The sequence below is a fragment of the Mastomys coucha genome, unplaced genomic scaffold, assembly GCF_008632895.1.
Source record: "Mastomys coucha isolate ucsf_1 unplaced genomic scaffold, UCSF_Mcou_1 pScaffold3, whole genome shotgun sequence".
NCBI lineage: Eukaryota > Metazoa > Chordata > Mammalia > Rodentia > Muridae > Mastomys > Mastomys coucha.
The window spans coordinates 8,055,516-8,074,361 of NW_022196909.1; the positions used below are offsets into that span (position 1 = coordinate 8,055,516).

The window sequence follows — 18,846 nt, forward strand, 5'->3', positions numbered from 1 at the left end:
GGGGTGGGGAGTGGGGGTAGGGAGTGGGGGTGGGGAGACAGGGAGAGAAGGGATTTTTAACTAATTGAATCTGTAGTCACTATCTACACACCTTGATTACATTTTCCCACTCATTTTCTGATGACACTATAAACTAGAAACTGAAAAGACAAAAATAATATGGCAAAGAAAAAGGCAAGGTCAGTGTAAGTCACTGACCGGTCAGAAAAATCTGAAGCAATGTATCAGCTAGCTAAATTCAATGATGCATAATAGCTTACCATAAGAAATCCTAGCTCTCAGGAGGCCGAAGGAGATACCTAGGTCTCTGTGAGTTGGAGGCCACATGCTCTAGGGTTTGAGATCTTGTTTCCAAAGGTGGAAAGGGGAGCCTATGATAATCACTTTCAGCTGGTAAAACCATACGATAACCTTTAAAGTTAGAAGATAGCTAGTGCTCACCAGTTTTAACAGTCCCAAACAATGTAAATAAAGATGGGAGCTAGTCATGGGGGCTCAGACAACACTTGGGAACCTGAGGCAGGATCGCTAGGAGTTCAAGGCCAGCTTGGACTATGGGGTGAAACTATCTCAACATATTAAATTAAAACTAATTAAATTTGGGCTGGAGAGATAGCTCAGTGGTTAAGAGCACCGACTGCTCTTCTGAAGCTGCTCTTCTGAAGGTTCGGAGTTCAAATCCCAGCAACCACATGGTGGCTCACAACCATCCATATCGAGATCTGACTCCCTCTTCTGGAGTGTCTGAAGACAGCTACAGTATACTTACATATAATAAATAAATAAATCTTTAAAAAAAACTAATTAAATTTAAATTCTTAAAAGAGGTAGGAGAAGAATTGCAATATTTTTGACAGAAGCAAAATCATCATTCTCATTTGCAGATAACTTGCATAGACAATAGAAAAGAATCTATAGACAAGCAGACATGATGCTCAACAGACTCCCGAATATAAAATTAATAGAATATTGATTATAATCATCAACATAGCCTGTGAGGAAGTAACTTACTTCCATAAGCCTAAGAACAAATCTTGAAAGGATATGAAATCCTTATGGAGATATTATAAAATTGTTTTTGTTTTTTCCAAGACAAGATTTCTCTGTGTAGCCCTGGCTGTCCTGGAACTCACTCTGTAGACCAGGCTGGCCTCAAACTCAGAAATCCACTTGCCTCTGTCTACCAAGTGCTGGGATTAAAGTCGTGCGCCACCACTGCCCGGCATGGCTTTTTTTTTTTTTTAAAGCTGGGTAGGGTGGCACATACTCTTAGCACTTAGGAGGCTAAGACAATAGGACTGGACTTTGGCCTACAAAGTAAGACCCTACAGAGAGAGAGACAGAGACAGAGAGACACAGAGAGAGAAACAGAGAGACAGAGACAGAGACAGACAGAGAGAGAGAGAAGGAGAGAGAGAGGGAGAGAGACAGAGAGAAAGAGAAACAGAGAGACAGAGACAGAGACAGGCAGAGACAGAGAGAAGGAGAGAAAGAGAGAGGCAGAGAGAGAGAGGGAGAGAGAGACAGAGACAGAGACAGAGAGAGACAGAGATGAGGGGGATCATCTTTCGAGATTGTTGGCCAAGCACATAGAAGAAAAACTGTAAATGCATGACTTTAAAGGCATTGCTGGAATTTATCAGCACCTGGCTACTTTCAAAGGTGATTAGTGAATGTGTGAGTCCAAGTTCCAACAACGGGCACAGGAGTCTAAGAGTGTGATGCTGGAATTGAGCAGCCCAGTCCAGTCTGTCAGTGCTTTGCCTTCTGGCAGACACCCATGGCACCGCTGAGCACCAGCTGCCAATCTCTAGGAGTCCGCACTGCTAACCTGGAGGAGTGAGCTTACATCACAAGGGGTATTGGTCGCTTTTCCTGCTCTCCAAACCCTTTCCTGTTTGGGAAGCAGAGAGCCTGGCTGCAGGTGGGAACCGTCCTTAGAAAGTATAGAAAGAGGGCCTACTTCTGCCATATGGGCGCTTATTCCTCTCTTCAGAGCCCCCCACCATACTGTCTGTCTTTCCGTGGCATTAATGTCACCTAATGGACTCCGTACTCCAACAACCCACTTCAGTGGCTCTCTTGAGCCCCCACCACAAACCGTTCAAAAATAACTACTACAGACTAAGTCACTCCAGGCTTGCATGAGCCATCTTCTTCTCGAATTATAGCTCCTAAGTAGTATTTCCAGTATGACAAAAAGGTTGACAGTTCTCTATCGAGGGGCAACGAAGACCTTCAAGCAAAATAACAAAGGCATTGGGCTAGTTCCCAGCCCTCCTAAGGTGCTAAGTGATTGACCATCCATAAGCTTAGAGTGGCCTCTGACCCACACAAGAAATAAGCTTGAATCGGGCTTTTAAACTACATTCAAGATGCTGTCTGTAGATGAACTTAAAAGGAAAAAAGTCCTTTCCGGTCGTAGGCAAATACTAGAGAGAACTCAGAATACACATCAGCATTGGCTCAGTTTGCTTCTCTTTGCTGTGAATAAAAAAAAAATGACTAAGAACAGTATGTGGTAAGAAAGGGTTTATTTGGCTTCGGCTTAGGTTTCCGCATTACTGTCCCTGTCGCTGAGGGAAGGAAGGGAAATCAAGTCAGACACTCAGAGAGGAACCTGGAGGCAGGAACTGAAGCAGATACTTATAGCTGGCTCAGCCTATAGGCCAGGCCCACCTGCCAGGAGAGTGGGCGTGGCCGCCTCATACGAATCAAGAAAATGCCCTGCGGACGTGCCCACAGGCGGATCTGATGGAGGCACTTTGCACCAAAGTTACAAAAACTAACAACTATACATTTTTAAACGAGGACCTGTCTTAGTCTACCCACCTAAAGACTCTGGCGATGTTGATACAGACGTCCTTGTCGTCCGCGTGCTGTTCCAACGCTGTGCAGAGATGGGGAAAGGCCCCGATGTTCAAGAGCTTGCTTCTTGTCAGTGGTGAATCGACCAAGTTTCTCAAAGTGGCGGTTGTCTAGGAGAACGTGAGTGTGCCTGTCATTTTCTTATATTTTTGGTTGTGAGCCTAGCCTTTAACGGCTGAGCCATCTCTCCAGCCCTCGTGTCATTTTCTTAAAGCTTAAAATGAGACAGCAGGGTTAGGTGGCCCACGCCTCCCACGAACCCACCCACCGCCCCCCCACCTCACTGCAGGGAAGGGGGAGGGGTCTGTGCCCAGAAGCACAAGCCAAGAACAAAGAAGCCTAAATCAAGTGGGAAGAGTGGAGGCTGCTGGGTGTAGTGGCATATGCCTACAATCCCAGAGTAAGGAAGTCTAGAGGAAACAGTTACAAGTTCAAGGCCAGCTTGAGCTGCAAAGAGATTGTCTCAAATGAACCAACACAAAGATACGTAGATGGAATATTAACATTTGGGGTAAATAATTTACCAGACCCTCAGAGTTAGAGAAATCCTCATCTTTGACTGAGCCTGTCATAAATACAGAGTAACACACATGAGAACCTTCGCACTCCAAATGTTTTTCAAGTTTATTATTTTATTAAGAGAGATTTCGTATGTGCATGTGTGTGTGGGGGGGGATATGCTGTAGCAATCGTGTGGAACACAGAGAACAACTTGTGGGAGTCAGATCTCTGATCCTATCACGCTTGGTGGCAAGTGCCTTTACCCAACCAGTCATCTCACCAGCCCCTAAATTCTTTGTTGTTGTTGTGGCTGCTGTTCTGAGATAGGATCCTGTGTAGCCCAGGCTGGTCTCATACTTGTTATGTAGCTGTGGTTGATCTTAACTTCTGGTCCTCCTGCTTCTACCTCCCCCTCAAGCTGGGAGTACAGGCATGTGCCCCTGCGCCTGGTTTTGTCCACTTAAATTCTTCTAAGTAGCACTGAATAATGAGGAAGCCAGTAGCTGTGTAAGACTTTTAGTCTCATTTCATTCAAAGAGGGAGATGTTGACTTCTTACAAAGCTGTCATATTTTGTTAATATTTTTTTCAAGAGAGCTTTCTACTTTGAGCTTTGGTCTCAGGGGCAAGAAGAGAGCAACTCAGTAAGTTTGTAACGGGGATTTGTTTAGTAATTTTGTTTTGTTTGCTTGTTTTTTGTTTTTGTTTGTTGTTTTGTTTGTTTGTTTTTGAGACAGAGTTTCTCTGTGTAGCCCTGGCTGTCCTGGAACTCAACTCTGTAGACCAGGCTGGCCTCGGAACTCACAGAGCTCTGCCTGCCTCTCCCTCCCCAGTGCTGGAAGTAAAGGTGTGCACCACCACTGCCCCATTGTTGTCTCATGATTTTCATTTTCAGTGTGATCTTTCCCTGTGGGATTAATGGCAAGGTGCTTGTGATGCGTCCCCCAGCTCCAGCCTGGCTTGATTTCTCACCCTTCCACAGTACATTTTCCTCATGGTGGGGTGATACTGACTGGTAATCTTATCAGTGTGAGATATGAAGCAAGGTGAGCTGAGGCGAGGCAGGGTGAGCTGAGGTAAGGTGAGCTAAGGTGAGAGGAGGTGAGCTGAGGTAAGGGGAGGGGAGCTGGGGTGAGTTGAGGTGAGGAGGGTGAGCTGGGGTGAGCTGAAGTGAGGGGAGGTGAGCTGAACTGAGCTGAGGTGAGCTGAGGTGAACTGAGATGAGCTAAGGTAAGCTGAGGTGAGCTGGGGTGAGGTGGGGTGAGCTGAGGTGATCTGAAGTGAGGGGGTGGGTGATCTGAAGTGAGGGGAGATGAGCTGAGGTGAGCTGATCTGAGCTGAGGTGAGCTGAGCTGAGGTGGGGGGGTGAGCTAATCTGAGCTGAAGTGAGCTGAGGTGTGGGGGGTGAGCTGAGGTGAGGTGAGGGGAGGTGATCTGAGGTGAGCTGAAGTGAAGGGAGGTGAGCTGAGGTGAGCTGATCTGAGCTAAGGTGAGCTGAGGTGATGGGGGGTGAGCTGAAGTGAGGGGAGGTGAGCTGAGCTGAGCTGAGGTGAGGGGGGTGAGCTGAGTTGAGGTGAGGGGAGGTGAGCTGAGGTGAGGGGAGGTGAGCTGAGGTGAGGGGAGGTGAACTGAGGGGAGCTAAGATTAGATATGTAGATGCCGCTGGTGTCCACTGCACAGGGTGGGCCTGTCCCCACCCCTCACTGCAGAGCTTCACCCACCTGTGCAGAGGAGGAAGCACAGGCCTGTGAGCTGAATGTCCCCACTGAGATATGATTAGTGCAGTCACTCATGCTGCGCCTTCCCCTTTATCAGTGGGAAGCAAAGCAGGCTTCCCCTGGTTACTTTCTGGGTGGTGGGATGTATGGATTGTACAAGTGTAGGACGGCTTATGTGTGCTGTAAAGCTCTATGTAAGAGTCAAGCATTGTTGTGGGCATGGTACACCTTTAAAATCAATCATCAACAACCACACACGCCTGGAATCTCAGTGTTTAGAGGGTGGAGACCGGAGCATCGGGAGATCAAGGCTCACTACAGGAAGAGTCTGAGGCCTGCCTGGGCTCGAAGACCCTCTCTCAGAACACAACCAAACCAAATCAACAACAAAAATATCAATGAGAGGCTGCGGGTAATCTGGATTAGTTTTTCCGTGCTATCAATGAAGTTAAATGTAACTGATTAACATACACTGATTATGCTGAAACCCAGAGAATTTGCAAACCTTTCAAATGAATGTGCTCAAAGCATTGGTAGCAGACTTCTAAGTTCTCCCTTGAAAGCTCTGACATCACACACATGGGCAAGGAAGTAAACTACTTGCCCGTGGTGCAGTGGACCGAGGCCCTCCGTGAGTATCAGCTAAGCTAAGGCCTGGGTCTGTATGAGACTAATAGGCCGTCCTACAAATTCCAGTCTGTGGCTTCAGTAGAATGGAACTTGGGTATCATTTGAGCCAGCCCCTCCAGAAACAGCACTGCTGGTTTATCCTAGTCTACAGCAGTGGCTCTCAGCCTTCCCAATGCTGCAACCTTTTAATACAGTTCCTCATGTCGCGGTGACCCCCAACCACAGTCATTTTTGTTGCTACTTCGTAACTGTAAGTTTGCTATTGCTATGAACCTTAATGTTAGATGTCTTTCCCAGTGGCTGCAGGCAGCTCCTGTGAGGGAGTCCTTCAAGGGGTCAAGACCCTCAGGTTGAGAACCACCGGTCTAAACGATGGTTCATCCACCTCGCTCCCAAGATGCCGGAGAACCAGTGCCAGATGGACCCCCATCTTTCCCCAGGGCAAGCAGAGCCCATGGGAGCCAGGAGCATGTGCTCTAGCTGCGGTGTGAGGACAATTTCTTTTCTCTCTGTCATGGCCGGAGCACCTTGCTCCCTCCCTCACCTCCATCTAAAGGGGCCGTGGTTTTCCTTGGAGCTATTTCTTCTTATTCAAACCCTAGTTTATCCCTTCCCACTCTCTTATCTCTTCTCTGTGACCCTCCTTCAGCTGAGGGCTGATTCTTCAGACCCCGCCTTGCCACAGATAGCCACGCCTCTCTGCCCACCTCCTGCTAATAGCCATGCCTCTCTCCAAGTTCCAGTAACGCCGGAAGTCCCGCCTCCAGAGACTGAAAATGAAGCTGCTGATTGGGCCAAGCTCCTGACGAACTTGGGGGAGGGGTTTTGCTTTACCTATCTACCTGTTTGCTTGTAAAAAAGAGAATTGAATGAAAGATGGCGGACTGATAACACACCATGTGTTGGTCTAATTTTTACAAACCCTTCCTGCATTTCTGGTACCCCAAATTATTTGGGCCTTGACTCCCATTCCAGAAAACCTATTCATACGTGTGGCCGCTGGCAGCTACACTTCTTATTTAAAAAAGTTAGAAGTTTTACAATTCTTCTGCCCCAAGCATGTTATTTATTTATTTATTTTTTTGTATATGACCCAGTGGCTAGGCATAATGGCTCACACCTGTAATCCCAGCACTCTGGAGGCTGAGGCAGGAGGATTGTGAGTTGGCATTAAGATGGGTTACATAATAAGCTAAAGCTGGCCCAGGGTGAAATCCTGTCTCCCCCAACCCCCAAAAGGCCCAAGGCAGGGGTGGAGGTGGAAACATTAGTGCGTTGTGCGTCCGGAGGGGTCGGATATGGTAGCTCGAGCATTCGCACGTTCATCAATTGTGGCGCTGGCAGGAAGAGGCATTCAGCTTATAGCCCTGTGTCAAGACTTCTTTGTACCATTCAATATATGACATCCTCAGCCTGGGTGCCTAAGCCCACAGAGTCCCCATTTTCTGCTTTTTGTCACCTGAAGCCCTGTTGCCTGTGTCCATTTTTCCCACGTTAAGACTCAGTGGCATGGTCTTGTGATCTGATTGTCCCAGTCACTCAGAAGTGTACCTCCTGTGACAGACCCCACAAGGGCTCTCTGCTGGGATAGCTTCTACCTGTCTCCTCTGGGTCATAAGGTTCAGGGAGGGCATGGGCTGTGTTTGTTTTTTTGACCCTGAGCCCAAGTCAAGGCTGGTAAAAACACACACACAGTGGGAAGCTGCACTCCCTCCTCACTTCCTCTGGCTGCCATCGCTCCCTCCACCACTTCATCCACTGCCATCGCTCCCTCTACCACTTCATCCACTGCCATCGATCCCTCCACCACTTCATCGATTGCCATCGCTCCCTCCACCTCTTCATCCATTGCCATCATTCCCTCCACCTCTTCATCCACTGCCATCGCTCCCTCCACCACTTCATCCACTGCCATCGCTCCCTCTACCACTTCATCCACTGCCATTGATCCCTCCACCACTTCATCGATTGCCATCGCTCCTTCCACCTCTTCATCGATTGCCAACCTCTATATCTCTCCCCCATCCCTCCACCACTTCATCCACTGCCATCGCTCCCTCCACCACTTCATCGATTGCCATCGCTCCTTCCACCTCTTCATCGATTGCCAACCTCTATATCTCTCCCCCACCCCCTGCCAGACACCATCTGCCATCTTTCTCTGTGAGGTGGCTTTCAGTCCGACCACAATGAGGGGGTTTCAAAGCCTCCCCTCCCTGATCGCCTGAGACAAAGGGGGAGGGAGCATCCACATCCTACAGGCCCTTGCTCTCAGCCTATGCGTCCGTGTTTCTTCCTGCATCTCGCCCTCTCCCCAGCTCTCCGGACAACATGCTCATCTTTAGACTACTTCCTTCACTCTGCATGTCTTCCTCAACTACTCCTTCAGCCTGTTGTTCACATGCAGGGCCCAGCTAGGTCCATTGCTTCTCATGGATGGCTTAGTGACTAGATAGAGCCTCTTTTCTGTGCCAGTAGCACCCTGGTCAAGTCTCTCCCTCTGCAACATACACACATGTATACACTATTATAGAGATCATTATTTATCAACATGTATGCCAACCATTATATATACATATACACATACATATATGTGTGTGTATATGTATGTGTATATACATATATGTATATATATATGTATGTTTGTGTATATATGTATACACACACACACACACACACACACACACACACACACATGCTTTCATGCACCTTCTCTCCCATGGAGAATTCCTCTGGTGTACCATTCCTTACGTGCTTATTTCCTAAGGATTTATTTGCTTTTATGTGTTTGAGCACTTGTGTACGTGTATGGTTATGTTCCGTGTAAGTTCCTGGTGCATACAGAGGCCAGAAGAGGAATGTCAGATTCCCTGGAGCTCACTTTGTAGACCAGGCTGGCCTTTGACTCACAGAGAGCCCCCTGCCTCAGTCTCTCCAGCTTTTCTAAAAGCTTTTCAGTGTTTAGTCGCTGGCAGCTGGGCAGATGAAAGCCAGAAGGAGAGGAGAATGCAGGGAGGAGGGCGAAGGTGGGAAGAGGGAGGCCAAGTTTCCCATCTAAGAAACTTCTGCTAAGTAGAGGTTAGAGTGGGAAACTGGGGGGGGAGGGGCTACATGGTGTAATTATATACCAGTAATCCCTGTGTTTGGGAAGTAGAGGCAGGGGGATCAATCAGGAGTTCAAGATCAATCTCCACTACACAGACAGCCAGTTTGAGGCCAGCCTGGGCTACAGTTTCAAAAAGGGGGCACTAAAGAGCATGTACTTTTTATTTGTTTGTTTTGTTTTTCTTTTTCAAGACGGGTTTCTCTGTGTAGCCTTGGATGTCCTGGAACTCACTCTGTAGACCAGGCTGGCCTTGAACTCAGAGATCTGCCTGCCTCTGCCTCCCAGTTCTTCTTAGTTACTGCTACTTCTCTAAATCTCTTAAGCCATCTTAAATCCTTTCTTTAAAGACAGTGGAGGTCAGATGATGCCTATTTAGCTTCTAAAGGGCTTGCCCAGGCTGTCCATTCACAACTCCCAACTGCAGCATTTTACCAAGAAACAAAGTCAAATACCTGAGCTGCAACTCTTCTATCTGCCCCGGGTGAGACAGAGTCAGGAAGCAACCAATGGGAAGGCAGCGGGTGGGGCAGAGTCAGGAAGCAACCAATGGGAAGGCAGCAGGAGAGTCAGGAAGCAATCAATGGGAAGATGAAGAAAGAAGCTGGGCTGATAGCCCTCAAAAGAATTGAACAGAGTTCAGTGTCCCTGCTTTTGCTACTTGGTAAGTGGAACGAAGAGGACCTCATTTTTTTTTTCCACACGTACCCAGGGAGAAAAAGTCCATCTTGGCCATTCCTAGTTATCTGCTGAACAATGACAGAGCTCTGCTCTGGATCTTGATGATCCCTTCTCCAATGCTCTGCCCTCTGTCAGGTAAGACCCCGAGAGCCTGGCAAAACTGCCGGTCCTTCACTGAATTAAGTGATTCTTGATGTAATCAATATTGAGAGACCATTCTTAGTTTATTTCACATTTTGGTGCTGGGGACTTAGCCCTTAGTTACTAGGCAAGCACTCTACCAAGAAACTAAACTCCCAGCCCTGGGAAACCCATTTTTACAGAGAAAATCGCATTAGAGAAGCTATCGGGCCAGGGAGTGGTGGTCCACGCCTTTAATCCCAACACTTAGAGGCAGAGGCAGGTGGACCTCTGTAAGTTCTAGAACAGTCTCTAGTCTACATAATGAGTTCCAGGACAGCCAGTACTACACAGTGAAACTCTGTCTTTAAAAAAAAAAAAAAAAAAAAAAAAAAGATAATTTATAAAGGCTCAAATAACCAGCCCATCTCAGAACTTTCCCTGAGCTCCTGAAGCTAAGCAAGATGGAACAGTCCAGGAACTTGACCCTCAGTCATGGCCACTGCCATAGGGGACTCATTTTCCCAACTTTAAAACGCATCTTTCAAAGAAACCTTTGGGCACACTGCAATTAAGGAATCTGGAAACTGTCGCTTCCTCAACCCTGCAGCCAGCAGCAAGTTTGTTATTTGATATAACAAAAGGTGTTACGCAAATGAGCTGTCACCACCCCATGGGGGCGGAGGGGGGGGCCGTGTTTACAAACTACTCACCCCACTTGCTGCTTGAAACCCTTGGAGCAGGCAAGAACGGGATTCTGTTACTCATTTGTGAGATGAGGAAACTGGGGTGCGGGACGTCAGCAAGCCTCCAGGTGGCCTGGAGTCCTAGACTTTGGACTCCTGTCCCCTGCTCCCCCATACTGTCTGTCATCTGTCTGTAAGCACGCTTATTTTATTTCTCGGTTGTGGGTTATCCGTCCTTCAAATCCCTCAAGTTTTATCTCAACTGCCAATTGCAAAATGGTTCACTTCGCACTGATGCCAAGAAACGGTGACCACGGTCACAGAGACCACAGATGGGGTCCCATGAGTGAAAAGCGACCACAGATGGGGTCCCATGCGTGAAAAGCCAAATCGGCATTCTTCTTAATTTCAGCTAAACCCTCTATTAATAAAAGTTCATTCGTTCTTTGGACTTTTGCCCAGCCAAGACCACATATGTGCCCGAATCCAGGCCTCTGTGATAGCCCAAGAGGTTTCAAGTTGTCTCGCACGTGGTGACTAGAGTGTGGCAGAAACAGAAGATACCAACAACATGCAGCGTCACTGCACACGCAAAACCATTAGAGCCAAGTTTTCCCAAGAATCTCATGGTCGTCCACAAATGCATATGCATAGGAAAGTGTTGCTAATTCACAAGCTGCTGGGGTCTGCCTACCACATTTCCTACCACGGCTCTTTCACTCCCTACCCCCAACACTAGCATGTGCCTATTTTTCGTTACTACCTGGATGCCTCTTTATCTCAGGATAAATGGATATATGACTCGATCCTAATGTTTTCTCTAGACTGGGTTTCTCTATGTAGCCCAGGCTGTCTTTGAACTCAGATCCACCCACAGAGGCAAGCGCTAGGATTGAAGGTGTGCACCACCACTGCCCATCCATCCTTGTAACTTAATAATCATGGGCCATTAAGACCAGAGAGAACTTGGGGGTTGTATAGATTATACAGAATGTCAATGCGCCCAAATAAGGAAGAGGATTCTGTGGGAGATACATTAGTAACCACTGAGAAAGAATGGGCAGGGTGTGCAGTTGTAACTCTGGTAGCAGGGAGAGACAGAGCCAGGAGCATCACCAGGAATTCCAGGGCATCCATAGATATCATGTCAAAGGCTAAAATTACTAATTGATGAACTTCTAACACTGAAGGTTTCACAATTACATGTTAGACGTTAGTGGCATTTCTTCATTGCCTCAATGAATATAGTCACGGTACAGAGAAGCAACAGGGCTGAGCAGGCATGATAATAGAAAGGCAGGCAAATGGCTCTTGGCAAACATCAAGCACGGATCCTTATTTCCCAGCCTGGATCTTCCTGGCTACAGAGGAAATATCGTCAGCATATTCTCCCTGGCCACACTGTGTGCACTAATCCTCCTTCCTGATTGGTGGCTTTGTCAAGGCTGTCCTGATCCTGCTTCTCCTTTCCTCTTGTTAAAGTAAGCTGCCATCACAATATGGTATTTTGTGAAACTCTAGGCACAGTCAGAGCCTGTGCTGTGCCTGGGTAGGTCCGCAGCACTTGAGGACTTAGCTACAAAACTCATCCTCCAGCCATGGTATGGGGCCCATCCTTCCACAGTTCAGAACCCAAGGCGTTAAATGATGGTGAGTGCCGGTCTCCCCACATCTGCAGACCTGCTGTCCTTGGAGAAGCAGTCTGAGCAGCCACTGGGCAGCTGCTTCCCAAGCAAAGGCAGAGGAAAAAAAGCAACTGTTCTCTCCTGTCAGGAGAGGAAGGGGCCAGCTGCTCCAGCGGATAAAGGATTCCTTTACAGGAGGGGACGTTCATAAGTGAAGAATAGCCGTCTCATTCAGTGAACAAATAAATCACTACAATTTGTATGTCATTAAAAACTGGCTGTGAAGGAATTCTCCATTCCAGCAGAAGGACCTCTAGAGGTTGCTTTCAGAAAGTACTTCTGCTGTTTCTCATGCTGGATACAGCTCGATCTCCCCCTCCCCGTGTGTGTGTGTGTGTGTGTGTGTGTGTGTGTGTGTGTGTTTGCATATGCAGTATTTTGGGGTGAAGTCATGTTGCTTACGTTTTATTACTCATTCAGTATAAAACAAATTCTTGTCTGTTTTCTTTCCCTGATTAAAACATTCCTTTCTGACATGGGTCTTGTCTATAGCTTGGGCAGGCCTTGAACTTAGGAGTCTTCTACTTTAGTCTCTGAAATGGTGAACTATCTTGGGCTATCCAACCCAACATTTTTGTTTCCATTAAATAGGAAGGGCTGTCCAGTTTTGGGGATTCTGCAAATGACAAGCTGTGAAACCAGCTCCCTTCCTACCCAGATCCGTAAACACTCAAACACAGTGATAGCTTGCTCAAGGCAAGTGATGTGCACGGCAGGGGCATGCGGTCAGATACCGGACAGCAGGGGCATTTGGTCAGATGCTGGACGGCAGGGGCATGCCGCCAGACGCCGGACGGCAGGGGCATGCCGTCAGATGCTGGCAACAGTGGGCTTCACTTTCTCCAAGCTGCATGGGATGCGGGTGCGGACCGTGGTCCCCAGAGAGTCTCTACCAGATCTAAGGTTCAAAGAAAGGTGTTGAAGACAACCAAACCAGCTGTGATGCAGAGATGGTGGGCGGTATGAAGCTCCACAGCGCCCCCAGAGGCTGACCCAGTGGGTCCAGGGCTAATCCCAGAAAAGGGAAATAAAAAGCAGGAAGGTGGGGGTGGGGGGAGGTGGGGAGTAGCAATACTCTGAACTAAACTGCTCAGGAGGGATCTGGTTTCAGGTTGGAAGGAAGAGTAGGGCTTGTTTATTCTTTGAGACAATAGCCTGTTACTTAACTCGGACTGGCCTTGAACTTGAAATTTTTTGGCTTCAAACTCATGAGTTCTGACATTATGGTCCTGACAACCACGCCTACCTAGTGCCCTCACTTCTTGATCTGACATGTGTTTACTCCTGATAGCACTAAATGTTCTTTTATATCAATAGATTTTATTCTGACTATATAAAATGGTACCACAGACAGATGATAGATTGGAAAAAATGTCTTCAACTAGAGGAGAATGCCCAATCTGTGACATTTAAAAGATAATGAGGCACACACCTGAAAGCCCAGCACCTGGGTGGATGGAGAGAGAAAATTACAATCAAAGAGAGACTTTGTCTCACATCCCAGCACTCATAGGGCAGAGGCAGGTGGATCTCAGAGGTTGAAACCAGCTTGGTCTACAGAATGAGTTCCAGGACAGCCAGGGCTATACAGAGAAATCTTATCTTGAAACAAACAAAAAAATATCCAACAAAGATACTGGAGAAGTAGCTTAGAGCTTTACAGCCTGATCTACAGGTAGCACACACACACATACATACACACACACACACACACACACAGAGAGAGAGAGAGAGAGAGAGAGAGAGAGAGAGAGAGAGAGAGAGAGAGAGAGAAAGAGTTTTCAAACTTCAAAGCCATCCTCAGCAATATATCTCCTTCAACAAGGCCACACCTCCTAATCCTTCCCAAACAGTTCCACCAACTGAGGACCAAGAAGTCAACCATGCGGGCCTATCGAGATCACTTTCATTCAAACCACCACATGGACATATCCTTAGCACAGCGGTGAAACAATATCAAGTAAGCTAATAGAGGTCATGTGAGGGAGTTTTTACTGTCCCATTTTTAAAAGCTATGAGATTATTTAAAAGTACTAAATATACTGTGAAGAGTATAAGCTGACTGAATGGACATGAAGAAACCAAAAGAGAAGAGGTGACGTGGAACAAATTAACTATTGAAAATACAGATGAGAAGGGCTGGAGAGATGGCTCAGTGGTTAAGAGCACTGGCTGCTCTATCAGAGGGTTCAGCTTTAATTCCCAGCCTCACAGGACAGCCCACAACTGTCTCTCACTCTAGTTCCAGGGGATCTGACATCTTCACAGAGACATACATGCAGGCAACACACCAGTGCATATGAAATATAAATAAATAAAAAGATTAGAGCCAGGCATACCTTTATACATGCCTTTAATTCCAGCACGCTAGAGGCAAACATCTCTTTTGAGTTTGAGGCTAGCCTGGTCTACATAGTTCATTTGAGAAAATACACACACACACACACACACACACACACACACACACACATATATGTAAAACAAAGACTACAATGTTGAAGGTGTGTCCACATAGTTCAGGATAAAAATACCTTATTTTTTGTTTTGCTTTGTTTTGAGATAGGTTTGAACTGGCCTTGAATTTATGATCCCCCTGCATTAGGGCTCCCAAGTGTGTCTGTATTGCAAATGTGTGCCACCACATCCCTAGCTCAGCTAACTTTTATACTTTCCCTTATATTTCCTACATTTTAACAGAAATGACCATCACCATGTAATCAGAAATAACTACTTTAAAAAAAAACAACCCTTACAAATGATCCAAAATTCCGTCACCATTAAAAAGAAAGAAAAATGCTTCATAAGCGCTCCCCTTGTTAAAGCATGTTTTTTGACCAAAAGAGATTTTTTTATTTTTACAATCTTTTCAAAATGGAGGGCCAAAATCTAAAATTAATAATCATCATAAATATTTTAAGAATCTTGAAGTCAGGGCGTAAATCTAATTTTTAACATGTTCTTGTGATGTCTCGGAGCACTCCAAAGGTTCAATCCATCCTTGTTAATTGACAAGCACATTTCAAATCCCATGAGTTATTACATCAAAGATGCTATTATTTGATATAAAAATGCCATTGGGGTAAAAATCTCATCTACAAAGGAATATGAGAGCTAGGAAGTTTTGGTGGAAATAATTTAATGGTGAAATTTAATCTGTCACAAGAGCAGTAATAAAACTCTAAGCAGAGGAAAATTTTTCTTCCTGTTCTGGCCAGATGAACTATACCTGGTTGTTGTATTACCTGCCTCCCAGTGGTCCCAGAGCTGTATGGCATCCACAGAGCCTGTTAAAAACTCCACCCATTGTCATTAACTCCTGAGTCATTGCAGACGGAGATGTGGCCTTAGGTCCCCATTATAAACAATGTCATGGTCTGGCTGGAAAACCTCAGCATCACACACACACTGATGAGCAGAGAGCCTCAGAGCCTTTCCATCTCTCCATGCTCATCTCTTTGTTACTTCTTTCCCTTTGCTGAGGGAAACTATGCACCCTACCATGGCCCTACCTCCACAGCCTGCTCCTCACTGTCTATTTTAAAACTGAGCCTTGACTAGTTTCAATTCTCCTGCCTCAGCTTCCTGATTGGCTGAGATTGACAGGCCTGTGCATGAGGCTCAGCTCAGGCCTCCTTCCCTCTCCTCCCTCCCCTCCCTTCTTTTCTTTCCCTCTCCTCCCTCCCTCCCTCTTCCCTCCTTCCCTCCCTCCCTCCCTTCTTCCATCTCTTCTCTCCTCCTTCACTCTCTTCCTCTGTCTCAAGAAGCCCAACTGGCCTCAAGCTCATTATGTAGCAGAGGATGACCTTGAACTCTTGATCCCCCTGCTCCTCAAGTTCTGGGATTCCACATCTGCCAAGCCCAGCTATCGGCCCTGCTTTCTCTGACGAACTATGCAAGCAATAGGAAAAGTTCTGTCAAAAGCCATGGAATGGCCTCAATAGGATACACACTGACTGGCCAGGGACCACGTCCCTTGATCTCCGAGACCCTGGACTGCCTCCAGGGTGTGGATGTGGAGGCTTCTCATTGGCGGCTACTTAAATGGGGTCAGGAAGCTAATTTAACCCCTCTAACCTTCTCAAGCACAGCACCTACCTGCACTAGCAAGTGGCCTGAAGCAGGCAGGCACGCCCCGTGCTTCTCTGTGTCCTCAGTCATTTCTTTTATTAACTGCACCAATATTTCCACTGCGCCTTGGTGGACCATGTCAGTGAGGAATCCCGGACTTCCAGAAACAAACTTCAGAGCCCCCATGCAGTAGAGAAAAGCTTCAGTGTTGCTCTGCAGGTCCTCTGCTCTCAGTACCTCCAGTAATGACTCTGCCAGAAAAGACGGATGTCTGTAAATGCTGAAGTACAACTGCAGATTTCACGCTGGCACACAGTTTGTAAAATATGTTCATTCAAGGACACATGCAAATGCTCCTGCGGTTACTCGAGTTGGGAAGCCCCAGCTACAACAAATCTCCAAAATAGAGATGCTACCAAAAGGTGGGCTTGTTCCTTTGCAAGTAAGGACGGCAGCCTCTCCTGGGCTCTCAGGAGCATCACCAGCCTTTAATATTTAGGTACAAAAAGTTCAAGTCATTGCCCAATGCTAAGGGCAGTCGCTGGTAAAGGGTTTCATCTTCCCTGGGACCTCACACTGGCATCTGTTGCTTTCCTAATGGGGCGTGGATCACATGGGAACTTTAAAAACAACCTCAGTCCCAGAAAAGGATCTTTTGAAAACAGCATCTACCCCTTCTCAAGCCAGTTTAAGAACACTTCCCTCCCTAAGCATGCTGGGAAGATCTATACGCGCAGCCTTAAGGAGTCCGAGGTGCAAGGACCACAGCTGAATCTGAGCCTAGTCCATGTCTGCTCAGAGACCCTGTCTGTAAACACCAGCCAGCCAGCCAGCCAGCCAGCAACAACAAACAAACCAACACCAACAGAGGACAGCGAACAGCGCAGGCATCACACTCTAAATCCAACCCCCCCCCCCCGAACTGCTGGCAACAAGCAACCAAATCAATAAATAAATGAATAAACGCAACAACAAAATCCCACTGACAGAGCCACGCGTCACGGAGCTAATAGGTTTGTGGAGCTTTCCAGATGGTTTGAGCAAGGTTAGCCGAAGACATCACATTCAAGTATAAGAATGTCCAAGGGGCCCCTAGATTCTTTGTTTGTTTTTTGTTTGTTTGTTTTGTTTTATCTGTAATTCTTAGTTAAGTGATATGATGTTAGACATTCTTTCAAGCCTGGTTTTTTTCCCCTGTTAACAAAAGATGACCACAACACTTTCCATGGCAGCCTCTTCTGCAGGAACAGCACAGGTCCTGAGCGCTTCCCACCAGGTAATTCTGCCCACTTCTGAGTTATTTAGGGACATGTTCGGAACTGGGCTTTGTCAGCTAGGCTTCTCTGTATTAAACCGTGCCCACAGCTGCATTTTGTAATCGTCACAACCTTTTCTTCGTTTTGGGGGCTTATTCCTGTTATGTCAAGAGAGCAGAATTTCTTGATTAAGTCAAAAACTTACCGGTGTGTTTATTCTGACAGTAACTCCAGGCCTAGGAAATGAATTTTTACACAGTGATGTCATTAGGTCACTTCACATCAGTACTGGCATCAAAAGAGCAAAACCAAAGCCCAGCCGGTCACAGTCGACTCTAAACACTGCTTTAGAGCGAACGAATGTGGGAAACAGGAGGGTTGAGAAAAACAAGCATCACAACTCCGTGTTTCCCTAGAAACCGAACCATCTCGCTCCCCTCTGCTTGCTCTCCTTTTCCTCTAAGGACTTGGCATCTCCACTGGGGTGCAGGGTCGGCACCCCAGCAGCACTGATGGAGACTCACCCAGGATGTTGTCCTTCTGCATTAGGGCGTCATTCTTCTCACTCCTGCTGATTTTAAATACCAGTTTGCAGACGTTAAGAAGGTTCTTGCCACTCACTTTGAGCTGCAGAGAAAGAACACACTTGCATTTCTAGGCAGAAGGAAATAAAGGCCTGGCACCTGGAAAACCCCCATACTCAGGGCGCGGGAGGAGGGTTTTAAACATGAGAAATGTTGTAAGGAAACAACCTAGGCAGGTTTGGGCCACATTATGTGTCAGTTACCATATCTAACTTAGTTGTAGTAAAACACAACGCTGGTAGCCTCTCAGGTAAGACCACTTTAACAAGCGTTTGTCTCTCGCTAGGAAATATTGGCATTGGTGTGTCAAACTGTTAGGTACTTTTAAAAGAGTATGCCATTACATAGCAATTGATTGGGAATATACTGGTAAACGATGAAGGATACCAAAGTTCAGACTAAACTCATCTAGAAAAGAATCCACCGAGGAGCGAAAACAAAGGAAATATTGCCCCCTCCGCCGTTTGTATAAAAAGAACTTAGAGCCGGTGTGCTTTAGATTGTGCCCCACTCATTCTTGGGGCTATTTCTGGAATACCTTGAGATAATCATTGTAAGAAGCTGAAATCACTTTCTAAACCACACAACAATATCTAAGTCAATTAAGCACAAGGCAATAAGGAAGAACAATTTCCTTTATAAAAATAGAGTGGCTGGCTGAACCAAGGGTCTATATTAACTGCACATTTATCTAAAGTAGTAAAGTATGGTCAATAATGGGGAGACATCTAATAAACTTCAGAACAGCAAAACTTCAAATGAAGTAAACGCCCCCGAAAATGACTTGTTTTTTGTTTCTTTTGTTTTACAGAGACAGGACCTTACTCTGTAGATCAGCAGGGCCTCAACTTTACAGATCCACCTGCTCTGCTCCTGGAGTGCTGGGACTAAAGCTAGTACTCTTTGTTTTTTGTTTAAAGTGTGTGTGTGTGTGTGTGTGTGTGAGA

General features: G+C 46.5%; 1 protein-coding gene across 2 annotated transcripts in view; it reads right to left on the reverse strand.

Annotated features, from left to right (window-relative positions):
• Positions 1–18,846, reverse strand: part of Armc2 (armadillo repeat containing 2) — a 105,486-nt gene that overhangs the window by 37,669 nt on the left and 48,971 nt on the right. For both annotated transcript variants that reach the window (XM_031347805.1, XM_031347804.1), the window contains exons 9-11: positions 17,840–17,942; positions 16,087–16,310; positions 2,833–2,978 (exon numbers count right to left, since the gene is read on the reverse strand). In XM_031347805.1, the coding sequence (XP_031203665.1) occupies positions 2,833–2,978; positions 16,087–16,310; positions 17,840–17,942 (473 nt within the window). The remainder of the gene's footprint in view (positions 1–2,832; positions 2,979–16,086; positions 16,311–17,839; positions 17,943–18,846) is intronic.